The sequence below is a fragment of the Homalodisca vitripennis genome, unplaced genomic scaffold (genome assembly GCF_021130785.1).
Source record: "Homalodisca vitripennis isolate AUS2020 unplaced genomic scaffold, UT_GWSS_2.1 ScUCBcl_6999;HRSCAF=14494, whole genome shotgun sequence".
Taxonomy (NCBI): domain Eukaryota; kingdom Metazoa; phylum Arthropoda; class Insecta; order Hemiptera; family Cicadellidae; genus Homalodisca; species Homalodisca vitripennis.
In genome coordinates this window covers 28,301-52,395 of record NW_025783188.1, presented here as the reverse complement: position 1 = coordinate 52,395, position 24,095 = coordinate 28,301, and the positions used below count along the sequence as shown (strand labels likewise).

Genomic DNA, 24,095 nt, shown 5'->3' with positions numbered 1-24,095 from the left:
TATAGGTAGCTGAAAGTTAAATTCTTTTTCAGCTGATGCCCAGCTCAGAAGAGGAAAATGGTATGACGTGCTCTACAACACGTGCACTCACTATAATATAAGTACAGTTGCATGAAGTCCACAAGACTGTACATTCTTTTAGACCATTTAACAATGAAGTACATTTTTGGGTAGTCATTATATTATCGTACCCATTAGTATTATAGTCCAAAGTCAAACCAACAATGACAAAAAATGTGTACAATATCAATAGAGGGAATTAAAAAAACACCAGCGTTAATGTATAGATGTGTAATATCGAAAATGGTGAAAAACTGCACTAACGAGTACACACAATTAAATAGACAACCTTCGATTTTTTTAACGTTAGTAATTCTCAACGAGGGGTCTATTTGTTGCGCGCAATATATCACTTCTTGGACAATATTCACAACATCTTTTATGTGACCCAAAAGTAGAAGTCAAGTTGGCTCTGTTGTGACCAAAAACTGGGCCAAGAGAACTCTCCCTATCCAATTTTACGGAGAGCATGGATATTGTAGAGAGTAGATGTGGTTGTTGGAAAAATACGCCTTTTTTCCTCACTATCTCCCACATGGGGAAAAGACACACTCCATCAACACAGCCTACCTACTGAGTGGATGGGCTACTGCCTCAGAACTTCTTGATCTACCTGAAGATTTCGCTTTTAAACTTCATCGGATATTTAATGGACTTGGCCAATTACGGATATACTTTGCTGAAGTGGTTAACCAACAAACTCACGTCTGAAGTTTCGCTGAAATATTACAGCAGGACTCAGGTTATACTATTCAAATAACACACTGCGTCTTTGTTGCAGAGTAAACCATTGCACTAAAATGCCTGAACTGAACGCTTGTCAATTATTTCAAGCAGGCTTGCCAACGGCACCAACATTTTGATAGTTGATGAATAAAAAAAACATCACACATTAAAAAGTCTGTCACTTTATACAAACCCAATGGCAAATTAAAACTAAGGAGTTTAGTTTTCAAACAGATTGTATATGAAAGTATGACGTTTTAACTAATATTTTCTAATGAAAGTGGTGTTAAACTACAGATATACCTGAGAATGGGTTAAAATTGGCAGAAGTATCTAACTGGGCTTGTTCTGTTGGAGAAAGCAACTTAGTCAGCTGTCTGTCCACCGTGCGTATGTTCAAAATCTAAAACACACCAATATTGTATTTTATAATTTTAAAGTAAATAAATAAAATTAAAATTAAATAAACGTATTGCCTAAAGTAGGTATTAATTAATTTTATATAGAACTAGTAGTATAGAACTGGCAAACCTGTCTCAACAATAAAGAACCTTACAGTATGATTTTCTCTTTCTCTCTCTCTCTCTTTATATATATATATATAAAGGAATTGTGTTGAAATCTTGTATTTTTATTGTTTTAGCTCACTAGACTTGTATTAAATAAAGATTGAAACTACAATTAATAAACTAGAAACACAGGAACAATATGATACAAAAAAGCATTTTAATGTATCAGCCGATGTACCACTGTGATGGAGCACACATGGAAAAAATATAGGGTGTCCATAAATTACTCTGCAAACGTCAACATTTTATTTGTCAGGTAAGCAATGAATAGAATATAATAGATTTTTTTTTAGAACGGAAATGCAATATAAAGTGTCGTTTTCTCTTGCATAATTTATTGTCTGACTGTCTGTTTGTGTTTTTAGGACAAAAGTATGCATACTATGTGACGCGCAAAGCCAAAAGCTTATAAAGCTGTAAAGTTATTCTCATTCAAAATTTAGGTGTAAAAATTTTAATATTTATGGTTCAATCACGGAAAAGACTACAATGGCTGTAATGTAGTTTTGACTGAACCTAATTTAAAATGGTTAAAAACTAAGAAAGAGCTATGGATACCGGCTTCACTGCTCTTTCCCACTTTAAATCATTTAACAGAAACTAATAAAATATTAGAAGCTCTACAACAAGTAGTAGAGATTCCACCTAACCTATTGAAGCTGTTTCCTTCTCTGACTAGTCCTTGAACAAACTACCCTTAGGCGTAAAGTCCAATTATTTGTAAATGGTTCTCGGAACTAATAAAATATTAGACACTCTTCAACAAGTAGTAGAGATTCCACCTAACCTATTGAAGCTGTTTCCTTCTCTGACTAGTCCTTGAACAAACTACCCTTAGGCGTAAAGTCCAATTATTTGTAAATGGTTCTCGGAACTAATAAAATATTAGACACTCTTCAACAAGTAGTAGAGATTCCACCTAACCTATTGAAGCTGTTTCCTTCTCTGACTAGTCCTTGAACAAACTACCCTTAGGCGTAAAGTCCAATTATTTGTAAATGGTTCTCGGAACTAATAAAATAGTAGACACTCTTCAACAAGTAGTAGAGATTCCACCTAACCTATTGAAGCTTTTTCCTTCTCTGACTAGGCCTTGAACAAACTACCCTTAGGCGTAAAGTCCAATTATTTGTAAATGGTTCTCGGAACTAATAAAATAGTAGACACTCTTCAACAAGTAGTAGAGATTCCACCTAACCTATTGAAGCTGTTTCCTTCTCTGACTAGTCCTTGAACAAACTACCCTTAGCGTAAAGTCCAATTATTTGTAAATGGTTCTCGGAACTAATAAAATATTAGACACTCTTCAACAAGTAGTAGAGATTCCACCTAACCTATTGAAGCTGTTTCCTTCTCTGACTAGTCCTTGAACAAACTACCCTTAGGCGTAAAGTCCAATTATTTGTAAATGGTTCTCGGAACTAATAAAATATTAGAAACTCTTCAACAAGTAGTAGAGATTCCACCTAACCTATTGAAGCTGTTTCCTTCTCTGACTAGTCCTTGAACAAACTACCCTTAGGCGTAAAGTCCAATTATTTGTAAATGGTTCTCGGAACTAATAAAATAGTAGACACTCTTCAACAAGTAGTAGAGATTCCACCTAACCTATTGAAGCTGTTTCCTTCTCTGACTAGTCCTTGAACAAACTACCCTTAGGCGTAAAGTCCAATTATTTGTAAATGGTTCTCGGAACTAATAAAATATTAGACACTCTTCAACAAGTAGTAGAGATTCCACCTAACCTATTGAAGCTGTTTCCTTCTCTGACTAGTCCTTGAACAAACTACCCTTAGGCGTAAAGTCCAATTATTTGTAAATGGTTCTCGGAACTAATAAAATATTAGACACTCTTCAACAAGTAGTAGAGATTCCACCTAACCTATTGAAGCTGTTTCCTTCTCTGACTAGTCCTTGAACAAACTACCCTTAGACGTAAAGTCCAATTATTTGTAAATGGTTCTCGGAACTAATAAAATGTTAGACACTCTTCAACAAATAGTAGAGATTCCACCTAACCTATTGAAGCTGTTTTCCTTCTCTGACTAGTCCTTGAACAAACTACCCTTAGCGTAAAGTCCAATTATTTGTAAATGGTTCTCGGAACTAATAAAATATTAGACACTCTTCAACAAATAGTAGAGATTCCACCTAACCTATTGAAGCTGTTTCCTTCTCTGACTAGTCCTTGAACAAACTACCCTTAGGCGTAAAGTCCAATTATTTGTAAATGGTTCTCGGAACTAATAAAATATTAGACACTCTTCAACAAGTAGTAGAGATTCCACCTAACCTATTGAAGCTGTTTCCTTCTCTGACTAGTCCTTGAACAAACTACCCTTAGGCGTAAAGTCCAATTATTTGTAAATGGTTCTCGGAACTAATAAAATATTAGACACTCTTCAACAAGTAGTAGAGATTCCACCTAACCTATTGAAGCTGTTTCCTTCTCTGACTAGTCCTTGAACAAACTACCCTTAGGCGTAAAGTCCAATTATTTGTAAATGGTTCTCGAAATGAGATATGCTTCATACAGATTTGATCCCAAGATGTGATATCCTTTCTACGACCATTACTTATCTCAATATTGCTGGGTATTGCCATTTAAAAAGAAAATATTGTCTCCGACATCCCAGTTATTTGTCAGGTTAAAAGAAGTACAAAAATACAATAGCTGTTAGATTAAAAACCTTTAAAGACAAGTCGTCCACATTTTAAGACCGTAATAATAAAATGGTACAGCAATGTGTATGTATAATAAACTATATATAAAGGGTTCAGTAAATTACATTGTATAACATTTTATAAAAGTGCAAGTATGAATAAAGGGGTGCAGTATAATAAGCGGCCACCAACACAATCCGATGATGATTATCGAAGGATCTGAAATCATCGATACTCATGACCATACAAAGAACTGAAAGCAAAATGTCGGACTAAATAACGCAATAGATATTTCAAAAAACAATGTGGTTTGGATAGTTTTCAATCTTAGAAGTTAAAGTATAAATATTAATGTAACCAATTAAAATATAATATATAATTGCTACAAAACAATTACATTTGCATATTCATTGCCATTCTTCTTGTCGTTGTCACTAACCTTCTCCTACATGAACGAAATAACAACAGCTGGTAATGGCATCACTGGTCTAAAGTGAAGAAAAAATTGGCAATGATTAATTCTGAATATCTGTAGGTCAAATGTTGTATTCGATAGTATCGATATTTAAAACCGACCATCATAATCCGATTGTGTTGGTGGCCGCTTATTATACTGTAGCCGAATAAAGTCTAATCTATTATTACCTCTTCAAGTCGCATGTAAAATCTAGAAATGTGTACGGGCCGGTAGGGCAGACCGGACCATCGGTGAAGTGAATAGTTGGGCCAGAACAGTGTGGTGAGCCGCTCGCAGGTCTGGATCCACTTGTTACACGAGCCGAGACACTGTCACAGATACACGTACGTGTGTTAGTGTGTCATTTCGTCACATTGGTACAATATGTATCGTGTATCACGAAGTCACAAGCACAATCCAACTCTATAGCCCATTTCGTTCTTGAGATCAGACGGAATAGAACTTTTACGACAACCCGGCAGACAAAAAAATAGTGTGAGCCTACAACTTATTTATAGATGGGCTTCAATACAACTCCATAAAATTCCAAAGCTGGACATGCGCCATCATACAACTCATTCTTTTTATGTACAAATGAAGGTCCATGCAAAATCTAAAGCCTGGAAGACGTCTTGTCATCACATGATATATTCACATATTTTTGTTAATTAAGTTGGGTTTCATAGCAATTTTGAAGTTAGAAAAATCCTGAAAAGTGATGATCATGTTAGAGTTGTTAGGCACTATGTCACTTATTTGTTTACAAATTGATTTTTCTGCTATTTTTACGTTGTCATCATGATTACTTATAAGATCCATTTGACTATTCGCTAACGCTCAAACAAATTCTAAACAGTGCCGAGCATCAACATCGAACTCATTGTTACCTATGTAAAAATAAATCTTCATTCAAATGTTCAAGCCTGTGGGTAAATTTGTTTTCGAGATATCGTGTTGACAGAAACGAAATTTTTCCGGTCCCATGTGTGACAGGCTTCGCTAGCGCTCAGCCAATACTGTGGTTAAGGAAGCAGTGGTGGTAATCCGTAGTAGGATGATAACAAGTAATAATCTCACAGTGTAAGGTTCGCTTCTATACAGGTATGTTACCATATTGTGGCGGTCAGTCCTGATTTCAAAAATTCCGGTAGGAGAATGATAGGTCGGTAGTCCGTACAGTCTCTGAGGCGCTACTTGGACGCATTAATCAACGCAGTTAAAGGAAAGCCCTGTTGAACTACGGAAAGAAGCAAGACCCATCCTTAAAGGAGCAGAAATATGCATTGAAGTTGGCGGAGACACTTTGGAAAATTTTATTGAATAGGTTTTGATTAATGTTTTCCATTTAAATTTACTTTGACCTGTTATGAATAAAACTTCTTTCACACACATCAATTTTTTCGTGTATCACACATATTTTCGCTTTCTGTGTACTTTATTCATACCGTTTTATTCGGAATAAATTTTTTACGAGTGTTAATTACAAATTTTGATACAATTCTTGGTAAAATAAAAAATTTATTGTTGCCCAAAGATGAAAAAAAAATTTAATTTTCACTCCATTTTTGCATTTTACACTGATTTTCTCTAATTATTCTGGTTTCTAACTAATTAACCTACACTTCTGGGACCTGTAGGTATTCAATTTATCAGGTCAGAAGCGATTGCATTCGCTCCTTAATCTGCCATAATTTCAGGAAGAGCTAGTCTTACATGGTGAGCTGAAATCTAGGCGTAATCTTTTGCTAGTCATAACTTGCTAACCAAGCATTTCCGGACCCATGTTTATATAAACTTTTCATTTTTTTACATTTAGAATGAGCTCCCACAGTTTTCGAGAGTCACCCTCTATAAGGAATCGGTGATAGAATATTCGAATACAATTGGTATATAAATGGCATATTTTACTAAATAAATTATTATTAGTTTTGAAATTTAATTTGAATAATCAAAGCTGGCTGGAGCACATAAAGCCTCTAGGATTGTGTACGCAGAGAATACGATCGGGCTTGAACCTGACCAATAGTAGGTTCCAGAAGGCAATAGCCAAATTAAAATAAGAGAATACACTTACGTATCGTCAATCTAAAGTTATATAATAACACGTTTACTTTCCTATAGAACACAAGACTATATTTAGAGTTGAAAGCAAACTTTATTCTACAACATGCCTTCCTCCATTTGCTAGCTCTATTCTTACGTGAATTTGTAGCTTGTGCACTCAACTTAATGTATTAAAATTAACGTCGGAATAAATACTCAGGATTAAAATTTTACCGTCAACAATTTGGCTTCCACTTCAATAAAATCTCCTTCCCAAATGTTTTCCGACTTTGTTTTCTGTTGTATGAACCGCGTTATGGTTTTACCTGCAACACACATAATTAAATTACGTTAATAATATAACAAGAGATGTATAAGTTTTTGTATATAACACATAATCACATGTATTTTAAAATGTAATAAAAACGCGCTATTTTTGTGTTAAGAACAGGTTCAATCTATAGTTGATTGAGATTTTTGACCGATTCATGTTGTAATAAAACATCAATATTAAAAATTAAAAATGCACGAGAAAATATTAACACAATTTTTTGGAACTTTTAGTCCAATTACAACTAAACCAAATTCATTCTACGCAATCTTAAAAATAATAACTGGTCTGGAAATTTTCAGATGCTCACTAAAAAGATTCCTGCCTATATTATTTCTTTCAAATAGTCACTTCCCATTCTTTTTTTCCTTCTATCTAGACGTTTAAAAGTATGAGTAGTTCTCCTTTTCTACCTAATTCTTATTTTATTTCTTAATATAAACACATCTAATGTGCTTCATTAGATTTTACTTTATTTAATATTCCCTTAATCCCAAAAAGTCTCTATTGTTGTTTGCTGACAGGCTAGAACTTTGTTCGGGTAATCTTTTATAAACATGTCATTAAAAAACGAATAAGCTTTGATCTAATTTTTAGAAAGAGATTTTAAAATTGCTAAACAAATGTATAGCAACTAGTCTAGTTAGCCGTGTCTTCGCGCGCAATTTAGTAGGTTTTACAGTTGTATGAGCAATTCTGGTTCGTGTGAATTATATTTCCCACGCCAAAGTTGAGATTTCCTTGTTGCGATGATCAAGAAAATACGTCAAAAATGTATATTTATGGCAATCGTAGCTTACTTAATTTTTAGTATTTTTAGTTCCGTAGTTAAGTTTTCCTTGTTTCCAGATCATGAAAATATATGTCACAGACCAGAGAAACGTACTTTTGTTATATGACAACTAAAATGGCTTTTATACCAGTTTTAAGTTATATGGTAACTTTGTCTTTTTTATTTAATACTTAATATTATATGAATAGTTAAAAGACATTAACTATACACTATTGTTTGTGTTTGTTTCCTTATAAACTGAAAAATATTTTTAATATTTTACAGCATTTAGAGCTAGAATTGGTACGTTAGTTCAAAAGCACAGTCCAGTGACCTTTCATGTAGCATAGTACTTGTCGACTCCTTCAAAGGCTGTCTTTAGAGTGAAATTCTAACCAACTTTTGTATTAGGACATTTTATAAGGTACATTTCTATGGTAGAGTAATGACCTAATTCCTGAAATTTAAAAAACGGCATGAAAATTATTCGTTACTCCTTAGCGAATTTACAAATATAAACAAATTGAAAATAGTGGTAAAATTTTTGTGCTGTCACAAAATAATATTAACCTCGAACATTTTATTAAATTTTACCGACTCATTCAATTAATATTTCTGAACTTTAGAGACCAAGATGTGATTTTCGCCACTTTAAACACCAGTGTGGCGGAGGCCGTAAGGATTTTCGAAATAATGTCCATTTAAAATGTTAGCACAATTACGCGTGAAAGCAAAACAAACAAACAAACAAAGGCGCTTTCGCATTTATAATATTAGGATTATTAGGATGTAACTAAATATGTCTAGACGATTGGGCATATGCATTTATAAGGCAGTCATACAGGCTTAGACTGTGACACATAAGGTCAATGCAGATACGGAGATTTTGGTAGCATTGACATTTTGTCTCATTTATTGGCTTATGTAAGTCGAACGCTTGAAGTAAAAATTACGCATATTTAAATTGGAAGTATAATGATTTGAGAACGGCTAATTTGAGAGAACACAAATATAATTTTGATCAATGCTTTTTCACAATGTCCAATAAAAGTCAAGTGGAAATTTATTGTGAATGTTGAGTTGAGCTCCAGTTCACCTTCCTACGTCATCGATGTCTTAGGCACGATTTCTAAGCACGGTGGAGCGACCGAGCGAACAGGATTATATATATTCCAGGAGGAAAGTCTGTGATAGCGTCAGATCCCAGGAGTCAAGTCTGTCAAAGCGTCAGATTTCAGGAGTCAAGTCTGTGACAGCGTCAGATTTCAGTAGACAAGTCTGTCAAAGCGTCAGATCCCAGGAGTCAAGTTTGTGACAGCATTTAGATTCCAGGAGTCAAGTCTGTCAAAGCGTCAGATCCCAGGAGTCAAGTCTGTGACGGCGTCAGATTCCAGGAGTCAAGTCTGTGACAGCATCGGGTTCCAGGAGTCAAGTATGTGACAGCATCAGATTACAGGAGTCAAGTCTGTCAAAGCGTCAGATCCCAGGATTCAAGTCTGTGACAGCATCAGATTCCAGACGCTGCACGAAGTGGAAAGCAAACTGTAGTTTAATTTATTCGTACAACAAAATATTGAATATTCAAGGTTGGTTTTTAACCCTCCAACTGTTGTTCATCAAAATTTTGATAAACATAACCCTTTGTGGATTGTTGTTCGTCAAAATTTTGATAAACAAACATTCCCTTGCATAATCACTCATTACAGTATATTCCGGCAACGTATCGATTCGATTCATGCACCATTGGATTCGGGAAAAAAAAAGCCTAAGGAATACTATAGTTCTTTTCCTCTTTGTATTGTAGTTGCAACGTACCAAGTTCGTAGTTTGGAACGTAAAAGAAGATGATGCAATTCATTGTGACCGCCATGTTGTCGATGCCGTCTGATTTGTTTATGTGACGAGTCGTGTTTATTAGTAAGTTTTATTTGTGTTTTAGTGTTGTGTTTAGTGTGTGGTGAGTTGTTAGATATTGCAGTAGTGCAAATAAATATATATTTTAGAATAAATACATTTCTTTTTACTGAAATATGTTTGATGAATTATCGAATCTGTGTAGGCTATGGCAAAATGACTTGGCTAAAATTCATTTCACGTAGTTTGTTATTGTTTTTTCACTCACTAAACGTTATTTTAGGCACTCTTTTATTTCTGAAATAACAATTTTCACAACCAAATATATATTTACCGTAATTTCTTTGGTTATGTATGATAACTGTTTGGACCATTCCAGGGTCACTGTTAGTCGCGTAGGCTATATACTGTTATTTTAGTAATACATGTAGTTGTAGAATCAAAATATATGTAATATATTTAGACACAGTTTATGGTTTTCTAAAACTACATAAAATTCCCCATCATATGTAAACCATAGATTTATAAATTTGGATATATAATACAAGCTTTGAAACACATTTTATACTTTGCTGTTTGAAAATTTTTCGCAAAAGTTTTGGGTAATGACAAAATAAAACTTTTTTCGACTCTTCAAAAAAATAGTTATGGAATTTATTTTACTACTGCTGTATAGTTTACTTCATTCTGAGTAATATAATATGCAATATAACATGTATTGAAGTAAAACTGTATTAGTAAAACTTTTATTAGCAAACTCTTACATATACACCCTATTTTCACAATTTATGCGCATCGCTGCTTTTTGTTATATAGTGTTATTATAGTTTCATAAATTTGTATAATGCTTATGTGTTTCTGAAACTAGAATAAATTTGACACAAAATGGTAATCTCACTTTTATAGTTTTCTTACTATAACTTGGTTTGCTAGGTATGGTCCCCCCCAAATTAAAAAAAAGAAAATGTAAATTTTGAATTTCATGGGAAAAACATTTTAGTAAACATTTTTTTAAGGCCGAATTTAAATACTAATATTATTATATGTTTAATTCTGAACACAAAAATATATACTTCTATATATATATTACTTTTAATTTATATTTTTAATACATTTTTTAAAAACCCCTTGCACGAGGCTCGAAAACATGCCGCCACTACACGAAAAAATTACCGCCAGTTGGAGGGCAGAATAATCTGTAAGTGTAACCACCGTACGCTGTAGTCTTGCGATTCACAGCTGCTGCAATACAGTTTTTGTAGTGTGAGAGTGACCGGGAGGGGGGAGGAAGTTTGGAAATTCATCCACGAACACTGCATACGGTATACCCTTACGTGATTCGTATATCAAATCATTTTAAGTAAAATAAACGTAAGTTATAATAATTAATTTAGAACTGCAATATAACATTGCTATGATTTGCAGGTGGTGTGCCGATGATCTTTAGATTACTTTCTTTGGGGACAGCAGTAAAGATGTATAAATAAGTAGCCACTTTTTGATCATTGTCATGGTTTTGTCCACTTGTGTCACTAGTAGACTCAATAGATTGTAATTTTCTAGCACTTATGTTATATAGTAATTTTATTTATTTTTCCACCAGTATATCACAAAACCTGTTATTAGTGGACCCCGCTGACAAGTTCTAGCTTAGCGGGGGCCAAATGCATGTATGATTGGTGAATAAATGAATTCTATTCTAATCCATTCTATTCTATTCTATTTGCATCGCTTTTTGATTTGTTTCCTAACATTCTATTTTAATCGCCTTATTTCTATGTTTAGTGTTGTATCTGTATGTCGCTGGCAATTCAAAAAGTACTTTTAGACGTCTTGTCTTTTTTCCTGAACGCTACTGAACATACCAATGACCTCCATGAGATGTTCCATCCTCTGCTGTGGGTACTGGAACTCGTCCAGCTTCCAGAGATCGTCCAGCACCACGTGCGCTGTCTCCAGCACATCCTCAGCCTCTGGTAATTCCATCCTGTCCAGCTGCCTGCCCCACCAGAACATTGGTTTACTTGCAATACTCAACGTTTCATATACTACCAAGATACGAATTTTAAAGATATTTTGTAAAATATCAATATTAACTCGTCTATGGTTGGTATTAAATAATACTTTTTCAATATGAGAAATTTAATACTGATCGTTAACCCTCGAACTGGCAGTCATTTTTGAATGTTTTGTACCCTTACTTGCATACATTTTTACTATAAATCTGTACGTGATACATATTGTTTTAGGGAGAATGTTGAGATAATTATAGTATAAAAACATTACGAATAAACCATAAATTAAGATAAACAAAACTTGTTATGTAGTGGGATCGCCTCTGGTAAAGTGTGATAATATTATAAATATCTGAGCTAATTTATTCTTTATTTTAGCTACTTTCAGAAAATTTATAATGGTATCCAGCGTCTCTGAAGAATATAAATTATATTGTAAAAATCACAAATAGTACACGAAAGCCTAAATTTGTTAGTATAATTTTCAAAAAATATAATACTTGCACTAACTACATATTTCCTAAATATACCAAAATTTAGAGAATTATATACTCTACAAAACAATAAATCAACAACCAATTTCTCAATTTTCTTATGTTTTAAAAGTGTAGGGACGTAGCTAAATTTATTATTATGGATACGAGTATTAAAACAATAACAAAAATATATAATTTTTACACAAAATATTTCCAAAATATACCCAAATTTAGCATATTGTGGCCTAAAACAAAGCTGTAACAAGCTTTATCAAAAGGCTAGATTATGACGATATTTCTGGCAAGATTTATAACGTCACTGTGACATCACTGTTGCTAAAACAGCAAAATGAATTTCACTATTGAAATAAAAAATTCTTTCTGTTTCAAAAGGTATGTACATAGTTGTGGTAGTGTTGATTTATGATGTACTATATGGACTGTCAAATCAAAACATGTGCGTGTCATATCCACATTATAATGACGATTCTCACTTGTAAAACGATTAAGATCTACATTATAATGTTGATTATCAGTTCGATGTTAAACGAAATATGTTTCCTATATATTTGGTATTCTCCCAAAAGCGAAACAAGCATATTGATTTAGTAAACTAAAATAACTGGAATATTTTCTGTTTCTAAAATCTCTGAAGTAGGCTATTCAAAATGGAGAAAGTCTACTTTGATGTAAATGGAAATTGGTTTGGAACTGATGTATTTAGAGCAAATTGGACAGAACACATTTGCTTTGTAGTCCATATTTATGTAGACAACTGAAAATCTGTCCTTTCAATTATATTTTATTTTTGTCAGTGATTTTAAAATCCTTAATTCTATGAAAATAATTGTAATGCAACATTATATTGTGATATACATTGAACTTATACATAAAGAGAAAACATTTATTTTTATTATATTTATTATGCAGTTAATAATGAAAAACTTTACTGTTTGCGAATTAGTTTTAAAACCATTGATTTTACTTTACAAACTAACTTAAGGTTTGATGTACAGCCCTCTGATTATATCTGCATTAAGCATATGCATTATAAAGTACCTGAAGGCTGTAGCTAACGGCTCCAGTGCTTCTGTAAAACCTTTAGCTCGTTCTTGGTCAATTTTCTTTCTCGCCTGGTTCCAACATCCTTTCCAAAACTGCAGCTCGTCCTCCACAGTCATAATCTCTACAACAGGCCACAGTCAACTCAACACTCAGATTGTGGGTTAGATACCACAGAAGGGAATAATTTCTACAACATGCCACAGTCGACTCAATGGCTCGGATCGTGCGTAAGACACCACAGCAGAGAATACCATAGTCATAATCTCTACAGACATAATATCTACAACATGCCATAGTCGACTCAATGGCTCGGATTGTGCGTAAGACACCACAGCAGGAATACCATAGTCATAATCTCCACAGACATAATATCTACAACATGCCACAGTCGACTCAATGGCTCGGATTGTGCGTAAGACACCACAGTAAGGGAATACCATAGTCATAATCTCCACAGACATAATATCTACAACATGCCACAGTCAACTCAATGGCTCGGATCTTGCGTCAGACACCACAGCAGGGAATACCATAGTCATAATCTCCACAGACATAATATCTACAACATGCCACAGTCAACTCAATGGCTCGGATCTTGCGTCAGACACCACAGCAGGGAATACCATAGTCATAATCTCCACAGACATAATATCTACAAACATGCCACAGTCAACTCAATGGCTCGGATCTTGCGTCAGACACCACAGCAGGGAATACCATAGTCATAATCTCCACAGACATAATATCTACAAACATGCCACAGTCAACTCAATGGCTCGGATCTTGCGTCAGACACCACAGCAGGGAATACCATAGTCATAATCTCCACAGACATAATATCTACAAACATGCCACAGTCAACTCAATGGCTCGGATCTTGCGTCAGACACCACAGCAGGGAATACCATAGTCATAATCTCCACAGACATAATATCTACAACATGCCACAGTCAACTCAATGGCTCGGATCTTGCGTCAGACACCACAGCAGGGAATACCATAGTCATAATCTCCACAGACATAATATCTACAACATGCCACAGTCAACTCAATGGCTCGGATCTTGCGTCAGACACCACAGCAGGGAATACCATAGTCATAATCTCCACAGACATAATATCTACAACATGCCACAGTCAACTCAATGGCTCGGATCTTGCGTCAGACACCACAGCAGGAAATACCATAGTCATAATCTCCACAGACATAATATCTACAAACATGCCACAGTCAACTCAATGGCTCGGATCGTGCGTCAGACACCACAGCAGGGAATACCATAGTCATAATCTCCACAGACATAATATCTACAACATGCCACAGTCGACTCAATGGCTCGGATCTTGCGTCAGACACCACAGCAGGGAATACCATAGTCATAATCTCCACAGACATAATATCTACAAACATGCCACAGTCGACTCAATGGCTCGGATCTTGCGTCAGACACCACAGCAGGGAATACCATAGTCATAATCTCCACAGACATAATATCTACAAACATGCCACAGTCGACTCAATGGCTCGGATCTTGCGTCAGACACCACAGCAGGGAATACCATAGTCATAATCTCCACAGACATAATATCTACAACATGCCACAGTCAACTCAATGGCTCGGATCTTGCGTCAGACACCACAGCAGGGAATACCATAGTCATAATCTCCACAGACATAATATCTACAAACATGCCACAGTCAACTCAATGGCTCGGATCTTGCGTCAGACACCACAGCAGGGAATACCATAGTCATAATCTCCACAGACATAATATCTACAAACATGCCACAGTCAACTCAATGGCTCGGATCTTGCGTCAGACACCACAGCAGGGAATACCATAGTCATAATCTCCACAGACATAATATCTACAAACATGCCACAGTCAACTCAATGGCTCGGATCTTGCGTCAGACACCACAGCAGGAAATACCATAGTCATAATCTCCACAGACATAATATCTACAAACATGCCACAGTCAACTCAATGGCTCGGATCTTGCGTCAGACACCACAGCAGGGAATACCATAGTCATAATCTCCACAGACATAATATCTACAAACATGCCACAGTCAACTCAATGGCTCGGATCTTGCGTCAGACACCACAGCAGGGAATACCATAGTCATAATCTCCACAGACATAATATCTACAAACATGCCACAGTCAACTCAATGGCTCGGATCTTGCGTCAGACACCACAGCAGGGAATACCATAGTCATAATCTCCACAGACATAATATCTACAAACATGCCACAGTCAACTCAATGGCTCGGATCTTGCGTCAGACACCACAGCAGGGAATACCATAGTCATAATCTCCACAGACATAATATCTACAAACATGCCACAGTCAACTCAATGGCTCGGATCTTGCGTCAGACACCACAGCAGGGAATACCATAGTCATAATCTCCACAGACATAATATCTACAAACATGCCACAGTCAACTCAATGGCTCGGATCTTGCGTCAGACACCACAGCAGGGAATACCATAGTCATAATCTCCACAGACATAATATCTACAAACATGCCACAGTCAACTCAATGGCTCGGATCTTGCGTCAGACACCACAGCAGGGAATACCATAGTCATAATCTCCACAGACATAATATCTACAAACATGCCACAGTCAACTCAATGGCTCGGATCTTGCGTCAGACACCACAGCAGGGAATACCATAGTCATAATCTCCACAGATATGATATCTACAACAACCCACAGCCAACTCAATGGCTCGGACAAATATGACACTATTAAATTATGTCATGAAATAATGACTAATTTCATTCCTGAATATCATACATGTATACAAACAAATCAAATATCTTTATTATTATCAAACAAAAATTAAATTGCATCATACAATCGTCATTACAAATCATTTTCTAAAAGCTAAACATAATTTCTTATCTAAATAATTCCTTATTCATTACAAAAAGTATTTTTTTTAAGGAGAAAAAATGTTTTACCATTTTTTTGAAAGCAATTGCATTACATTTCTTGTTTCAGGAGCGATCGGAAGGCTATTGAGTTTTTAATTACAATTATAAATAGTGTGGTTTTTTAAAAAAACTTTTATTTTTTGTGGATTGTGGGTATTATTATAATTGTGCTTGTTCATGGTTTACTATTCGAAGTTGGTTAAACAAATTCAGAGAAAATGATGCTGGTTCTTTTTAATGAAAATAAGTGATTCCAAAATGGAATAGTGAAAATGGTGAGCAAATTAGAAGATTTCTAAAGTAAGCAAGCACATGATTCTGTTCTGCCAATTCCTGCATAATCCTCACAGCTCATTTTGCAGATGTAAAGGAGTCTTGTATAATGAGCTTTTCAGATCCCCAAATCACAACTGATATGAAAGGAAAGGATATATGAGGGCAAAATATGCTGAATGAAGGATTTCAATACTGGAGAAGGTGGACAGCCGTTCTTAATACAAAAAAAAACTCTGACGACAAACGTTTAGCCACCATTTCTATGTGAGAGTGAAATTTTAAATTTGCATCACGGTGAAGTCCAAAAATGTATTTCACCTATGTAAGTTTTAAAGGAATTGTGTACTTGTATAGCCAATATAAAAATCAAGCCATTTTGTGTCTTATTAGAATTGACATACAAAAATGATTTTCTTGGAACCATAGCACAATGTTATTGATTCTACATAAGAGTCAATTTTCCAAATCTTGTCGTGCCCGATGTGATATGGTAGTGAGGTGTCATCTGCGAAAAGACACAGTTTACCTTATGGAACACTTGGTTTTAAGTCATTATGTACTAAATGAACAGTAACGGGCACAGGATTTGAAGCCCTGAGGGGACTCCATAGATTACAAACTTCTCATTCTGATGTAAGAATATGTCACAACATATATTATGTCCATACAATCTTGATGTATGGAACGTATCTTTTACTATTTGCCTACGTCAGAAGGAAGGAGGAGAACACAGTTTAGAGCGAGTGACCGTATTCAATTTTCTCAAGCCTTTTCAAGAAGCAAACCATGATTTAACCTTGTCAAAGACCTTTCGGAGGTCAAAGAAGACACCCGTTCGTAACAGATTTACTTTGATCCAGCTCTTTGTATAATGATGGTTTATGAGAGTAAACGTGGCATCAACTGTACACTTTCCCTTTAAAAAGCCAAATTGGCCAGAAAATAAAAGTATCATGTCTATTCAATAAAAGAAGTCAATCTATTAAAAAACTGCTTTCTCCAAAGACCTTGGAGAATGTAGATGTTATCGTTAATAGGTCGATAATTGTCAAGCATTTCCTTTATTCCTTTCTTAAAAAGAGGGCTAACGCTGAAAGCTTAAGAATATCGAGGTGAATATTCCAGTTTCAAACGAACTATGAATAATATTTGTAAAAGGATTTGCTAGAGAAATTTGTGGCAGATTTCAGGAGCTTAGACGACACATTGTCCATTCCAGATGCCGTTTTGGGACGTATTGAATGTATCAAAACTATGACTTTGTTGAGCTTACGGGTTCAAAAAGACAAGACTCTGATATGGAGCATTTATTTGAAGGATACCTGCCATTCGTGCTATTTAGAGCGCTATATACCTACATTTATGAAGTAATCATTGAAAATGTTGGAAACCTCTTTCGGATGAGTAACCAGTTTCTCCTTTGCTATTTTTGAACAGCAAACTTAAAAGCCATGATGAGACTTTGAGGTGACCATATTTTCATTTATGATGTTCCACATAGTCTGACTTATTTGAAGAATTGTTCATTAGTTTTGGACACCTTGAGAGACTTGAAGTTTTTATTGCTATGCCGGGTATTGAGCTTTTAATTTAGGATAAGTGTTGTCTCGTAGTGCGGGGGAGGAGGGACGGGGAGGGGAGGGAGGGAAGGGGGAGGGGGAGGCGAGGTGAGGGGGGGGGGGGGGAGAGGATGGGGGAGGGGAGGATCTTCTCTAGATTCTTTGGTAATGGAGTATACACTATCTGACTACGTCCTAAGATCAGCCTGCTCTTTGCTTAATGAGATTTTACCTACAAAACATTCTCTTGCACGTTTATATCTTCTCTGGAAAGGCCTGGTCTATATGAAACGGAAATTATAGACACGAATTTCTCCATTTTGGTCTCAAGTGAATCTGCGCTATAGACCTCATCCATTTCTCATTGAGCTAGGAAAATTCCCCCCCCCCCCGGCGTGGGCGCCCCCCCCCCCCCCCCCCCCCCCCCCCCCCCCCCCCCCCCCCCCCGGCCCCCCTGCCGGAAGTAGTCTCGCCGCGGGGTGCTGGCAGCCCCCCCCCCCCCCCCCCCCCCCCCCCCCCCCCCCCAGTCCGCGGTGGTCCGATGGATGTCCCGGTTTATCGAGCGATGTGTGTCTCGCGAGGGCTAGGGCTGCGGGTCCAATGCGTGTTGTGAGGGATGGGGGCCCCCCACCCCCCCCCCCCCCCGTTCTCGGTTTCGGCGGTCCCCGGCCCCCCCCCCCCCCCCCCCCCCCCCCCCCCCCCCCCCCCCCCCCCCGCCCCACCCCCCCCCCCCCCCTCGCTGGGGCGAAGCGATTGGTAGCGGAGTTGGTCGCAGGGGCCCATCCGCCTCGGCAGGGGGCGGTATGGGGCGGTATATATATACCGGCCTAATATGCCCCCTCGGGGCGGCCCGCGGGGCCCAGGCCCCTAGGGGCTTAACACACGATGTGGGCGGTTGCCTGCGGACTGCCGTGCCCCCTGGTGCATATATAGCTCCACCGGGAGCAAGCCGCCGGCCTGTCCAACAGAACTGGCCCACCCCCCCTCCCCCCCCCCCCCCGTCGCATCAGCGGAGGTCTTGTTATCGTTACGTGTGTAAATTCCCCCCTTCTTTACCATTTACCCCCCCCACCATCCCCCCCCCCCTTCCCCCCCCCCCCCCCCCCCCCCCCCTTCCCCCCTTTTACCCCCCACCCCCCCCCCCCCCCCCCCTCCCCCCCCCCCCCCACCTTCCCCCCCCCAATCTTCCCCCTTTCCTTATACCCCCCCCCCCCCCCCCCCCCACCCCCCCCCCCCCCTTTCCCCCCTTACTATTTTCCCCCTCCTTATCCCCCTCACCCTTTATTTCACCCCCCCCCCACCCCCCCCCTATATTTTTAAAAAATCTCCCTCCTTTTCTACCCTTATTTTCCCCTTCCCCTTTTATTCTTCCCCCCATATATTTTCTACTATATATTAATTTTTATCCCCCCTCTCACCCCCCCCCCCCCCCCCATATCCCTATATAATCCCCCCCCCACCTCCCATTTTTCCCCCCCCCCCCCCACCCCTTTATATCCCCCCCCCCCCCCCCCCCCCCCCCCCCCCCCCCCCCCCCCCCCACCCCCCCCCCCTTATTTCTCTTCTGACCCTTTTCCCCCCCCCTTTTCCCACACCCCCCCCCCCCCCCCCCCCCCCCCTTCCACCCCCCCCCCCCCCCTTTCCCCCCCCCCCCCCCCCCTCCCCCCCCCCCTGGTTGTGCATCGCCCGTGCCCACCACCCACCCCCCACCCCACCACCCCCCCCCCCCCACCCCCCCCCCCCCACCCCCCCCCCCACCCGTCGGTGGTCAGTTGGGTGGCACGTGGTCGGTAGCGTCCCCCCCCCCCCCCCCCCCCCCCCCACCCGCGTGCACCACCTGTGCCCCCCCCCCCCCCACCCCCCCCCCCCCCCCCCCCCCCCCCACCCCCCCCCCCCCCACCCCCCCCCCCCCCCCACCCCCCCCCCCCCCCCCCCCCCCCCCCCCCCCCCACCCCCCACCCCCCCCCTCAACCCAACACCCTATTGAATGCACTGAAACACATCTGTGAATAAACATTCGAATCAACGACGATGATGGATGTCCTGCATCCCTTGAGAAGGCAGCTAATCACAGTCGTTGAGCATTGAAGATCTGCCAATAGCAGTCCCAAGTAACAGCAGCAGTACATTAAATCTTGGGAAGTCGCAGTGTATACATGATCAATAAGAGATCATAGAGTTCTTGATCTCTCTCTTAAATGACAAGACTATTTTCCTCAATCCGTGAAATTCCATGGTTTGAATCAGATCGCTCGACCGTTAGGCCTGAATCAGATAGGTCTCATTGAAGCCACCCATTACAAGTGTCCATAATGCACTGACACTCACTTTAATCAAGGAATTATTACCCAAATGACCTCATAAATAAAACCTGTGTTCTAAGAGTAGGCCGGAAAATGGAGTCGGTTTATAAACGGTACAATATTAAGAAAACACCATTACAAAAAGCTAAACTTTTACATCCGCCAATTCACACTTTCCCTCCAAACAATACCCCAAAACAATGAAACCTTTTCTATGTATTAATCGTGTCTCTTGCAAAAAATACTCCAAAAACTACTCCCTTATTAGGTTTCCAAGACACAAAGATGAAACTCCAACAAACCCAAGCAATTTCAAATACATCAAAATTACGGACTGTTTTAGCAAATGATACTCAGAATATCCAAATCACATCAGTGCACGCATCAAGGAACTTTGAAAAATGTCACTCTTCCTTTCAAGTTCCTAGGACATTTTTGGTATGAAGTACTTTCAGGGCAGTACAACCCTATGTCAGTCGTTGGAGGATTGGGGGATTGTTCTAAAAAACTAGCCGAGTCATTAACTGATGAGGAGGAAGAGGGGGAACACACTATGGTGGAGTTTTCAGGAGAGAGTTTCCTTAAGGTGGTGTATTCATGACAGTTACATCAGAGATTCCCGCCGTGAACCCTCCTCATGTGCGACGCATAAGAGAGCCTAGACAAACGTTCCCATATCTTGTGAGATGGAACCATCTCATTGCTAAGTGGACGTAACTAGAACTGTGAAGTTCCAAGTCTTCACCACAGTGTACACCACATATTCCAACACCTTAATATGGAATTGTTCATGAAAATCTATCAGTGCTTGCGTTACTGATGTCAGCCGACACAAAAATCATCTAATCCATTAATCATCGTACCCAGGATAGGTTCGTCTTGCTGTGCAAAGCAGGTCTGCCATGCCATCTAGCATTATTCCTGCTTCCTCCAACCACCGATCCCAAAAACAATCACCACCACAGAAACCTTGTACCAAATTATTTGTTCCTAATGGAGATATAGTTACTGTGGATTTTTCCCCAAAACTAACTCAAAAAAAGTTTCTGTTTCATGTGAATAATTTTAAGCATAGGATTGCAATCCAAATGTAGCACCGTTTTCTGCACACTGCCTACTCGGAATACCTGCACGCGGGTCTGTGCATAGAGTACAGGGATGCACTTTCCAAACACCTGAACAACGCTACAATCTCTGCCGGTTTCCACTGGTAAGAATTGATACCAGTCTTGGAATGATGTACAACCGGGCTTTACTCTTCTACAATAAACCCCATCTACCAACTTATTGTTTCACCAGAACGTAACATATCCCACCAAATCAAAACTTTTGCTTTGTTAGAATACCTTTACTATATCACAAGAAATTTACTCCATCAAAAACTCAGAGCTTCATGTCACAACAGGTTTATTAAGCCACTCACTAAGTTATGGCTATGAAGAGAAGCGAAATGGTAACCCGATTTTCGCTTTGAGATCTAAAGAGGTAAGCTCAAATGAGGTGCCTACATTGTCTGACCTGAGCTCAGTTCACATTATTATTTACACACATGAATGGCAAAAGTCATGTTATTAATTAATGAGAGTATAATGATGGCCGCTTACTACATACGTAGTGCTCGTGTCTAATCAATAGGCGTCACAGTTGTCCTAAGAATAAAGTTGTTACAGGACGATTTATTTAAGTTCTTGTTATAAAGCCTTCAAATAAGAGGCTAGTTATTTTATCATCTAATCCAAGTCCTGGGTTCCAGACATTTTACATTTTAACTTGCATATTTAGCTTAATCAATGATATTTTAGTCGCGGTTTTACACTCTTGCTCTTTTAAGCCAGAAGTAAGAGATTCGATGATGCAACTATTTTCTAAAAAGTCAGTAAAACTGCAAAGAACAGTTTTTTTCTTCAGTCACACTTAACTTATTTTTACGAACACTTAAGCTATTTTTTAACATACTATTTTTTTTTTAGGTGTCTCTTTTATCTCAGTGTTAACGTCCTGTAGTTTGAAAGAGTCATTTAACGCCGCACGTCCATCCAACTTTAGTTTCCCTTTGCTTAGATTCTAACAACAATTTTCGGCTTTTGTTTTTGCCCCCCTACTTGATCGTTGAAACTTCGGAACATCGTTATCGAAAGCTTCGTAAAGTTTTGTTACTAACTGAGAATGTTTTTAATTCTATTTTTTTTGCAACTACAAGTCAGGAACGGCAGGTGGTTTAGAATCTGCACAGGGCTGTAATGGTATTGTAGTTCGTTCAACAAGAGTACCCAGATGCTTTGGAAACTGCCTTGCCACAATTGCCAGTATTTGTGGCTTGGCGTCTAATATACAAATAAAAAAATAACATACCTGATGACTTGAAACGGAGTCTAGTCCGTCCTTGATATTAAAACTAAAACAAACTAGCTCACTGCAGTGCGCAAGGCTGATAACTGCTGATAACAAACAAAAGAGTACTTCTTACTGTTAGGACTAAATCTATTACATAACTCCTTCTTCCTTCCTCACTTATAGCGTTACTTATTTGTACATATTTGTTGTAAGTAAAGCAAAGTTAATAACCCCATGTTTTCAAACATTAAAAATTTTTGTAAGAGAAAAAAATGAACATTTGTGACTTTGTAAGAACTGTCTTAGGTCTTGCACCTGCGAACTCGAGATTAGACAGAATGCGCTCGCTATCGCTTTACAGTGTTGCCGATTTCAATCCCATACTAAACTGCAGCTAGAGATGGGAAATACCGTTATTTGTTAATAACCCATTACCAAAATAAGGTGGTTACTTGGTATTACGTTCCAGTAACCTATTACCGTGGTATTGTGTTACCAGCTGACCCACGTTCAGCATTGTCACCATGCCGTTACTGAACTGACGTTATTAAGTTGCAAGTAAACTGAGTCAGACTAAATATAAACGAGTGGGCTATTTAGACATAGTATACGAAAATAAATAATTGTAATTAAGAGTACAATGTAATTTTAGACCGGTACACTACTTAAAAAATACTCATTATAAACTGGTTATTGAAAATTTTCACTGCTTAATAAAATTATTGCTTAATATATAAACACTTAGCTAACTTACTACAATGAGTAGACTACTTTTAAATAGACTACTTATAATTAATGATAACTGAGAACGAACAATTGAATGACGAATAAGTTAGGTATGTTTTCATATTTACAGAAAACAAGTCTATGTTTCTATTTTGATAAAGTTATTTATTGTTATATTATTTCCCACACAACCTGATATTTTATTCCCTGTCCCTTCTCGCACCATCCAGCCGTCTCCACTACGTTATTGGTTTCTCATTAATGTAATACCAGAAAAAACGTTAGCAGAACTGGTCGGTTTGTAGCCTGATTGTTTGCACGATATTAGCCTCGACTGTTATAACAGAAAGACGTTATGAAGGCGCCAAATCATTCAGCTCACCTGTTACTGAAATAACAGGGTGTTACTGGTAACACGTTACCCTAATAATAGGTTACCACTGAATAACGATGTTACCGACACTAATACGTTATATACCACCTATCTCTACGGCAGACGAGCCAAATGGGAAATAACAGAGCACGTATTGTAGCTAAGCGTGGGCAGTTTTTGCAGCACTCGGACCGTCCTTAACATTAGTTTGATAGTTGTTGTAGAATGAGAAAAAGAGTTTCAGTCCGACACTACTATTTTACGAGGTAGACTATTTTTTAAGCATTTGCATTGTACTGTTATTTCCTGAACTGAACCTTTCAACGCGAGTATAGGGTAAATTCTTTACCCTTTAATTTACGCACCGAGCCCTAAAACTGCGATTAATTTTCAATAATAGATTTAAAATATACATTTTTAATTAGTAAATATTATTAGCCTCGACTGTTATAAAAGAAAGACGTTATGAGGGCGCCAAATCATTCAGCTCACCTGTTACTGAAATAACAGGGTGTTACTGATAATACGTTATCCTGGTAA

The 24,095-nt window shown here is 38.3% G+C and overlaps 1 protein-coding gene across 1 annotated transcript in view; it reads right to left on the bottom strand.

Moving 5' to 3' along the window:
- Positions 1-24,095, bottom strand: part of LOC124374042 (cytoplasmic dynein 2 heavy chain 1-like) — a 38,268-nt gene that overhangs the window by 5,623 nt on the left and 8,550 nt on the right. The window contains exons 7-11 of the mRNA XM_046832343.1: positions 13,027-13,153; positions 11,342-11,475; positions 6,754-6,845; positions 4,665-4,805; positions 1,090-1,189 (exon numbers count right to left, since the gene is read on the bottom strand). Coding sequence (XP_046688299.1) covers positions 1,090-1,189; positions 4,665-4,805; positions 6,754-6,845; positions 11,342-11,475; positions 13,027-13,153 — 594 coding nt within the window. The remainder of the gene's footprint in view (positions 1-1,089; positions 1,190-4,664; positions 4,806-6,753; positions 6,846-11,341; positions 11,476-13,026; positions 13,154-24,095) is intronic.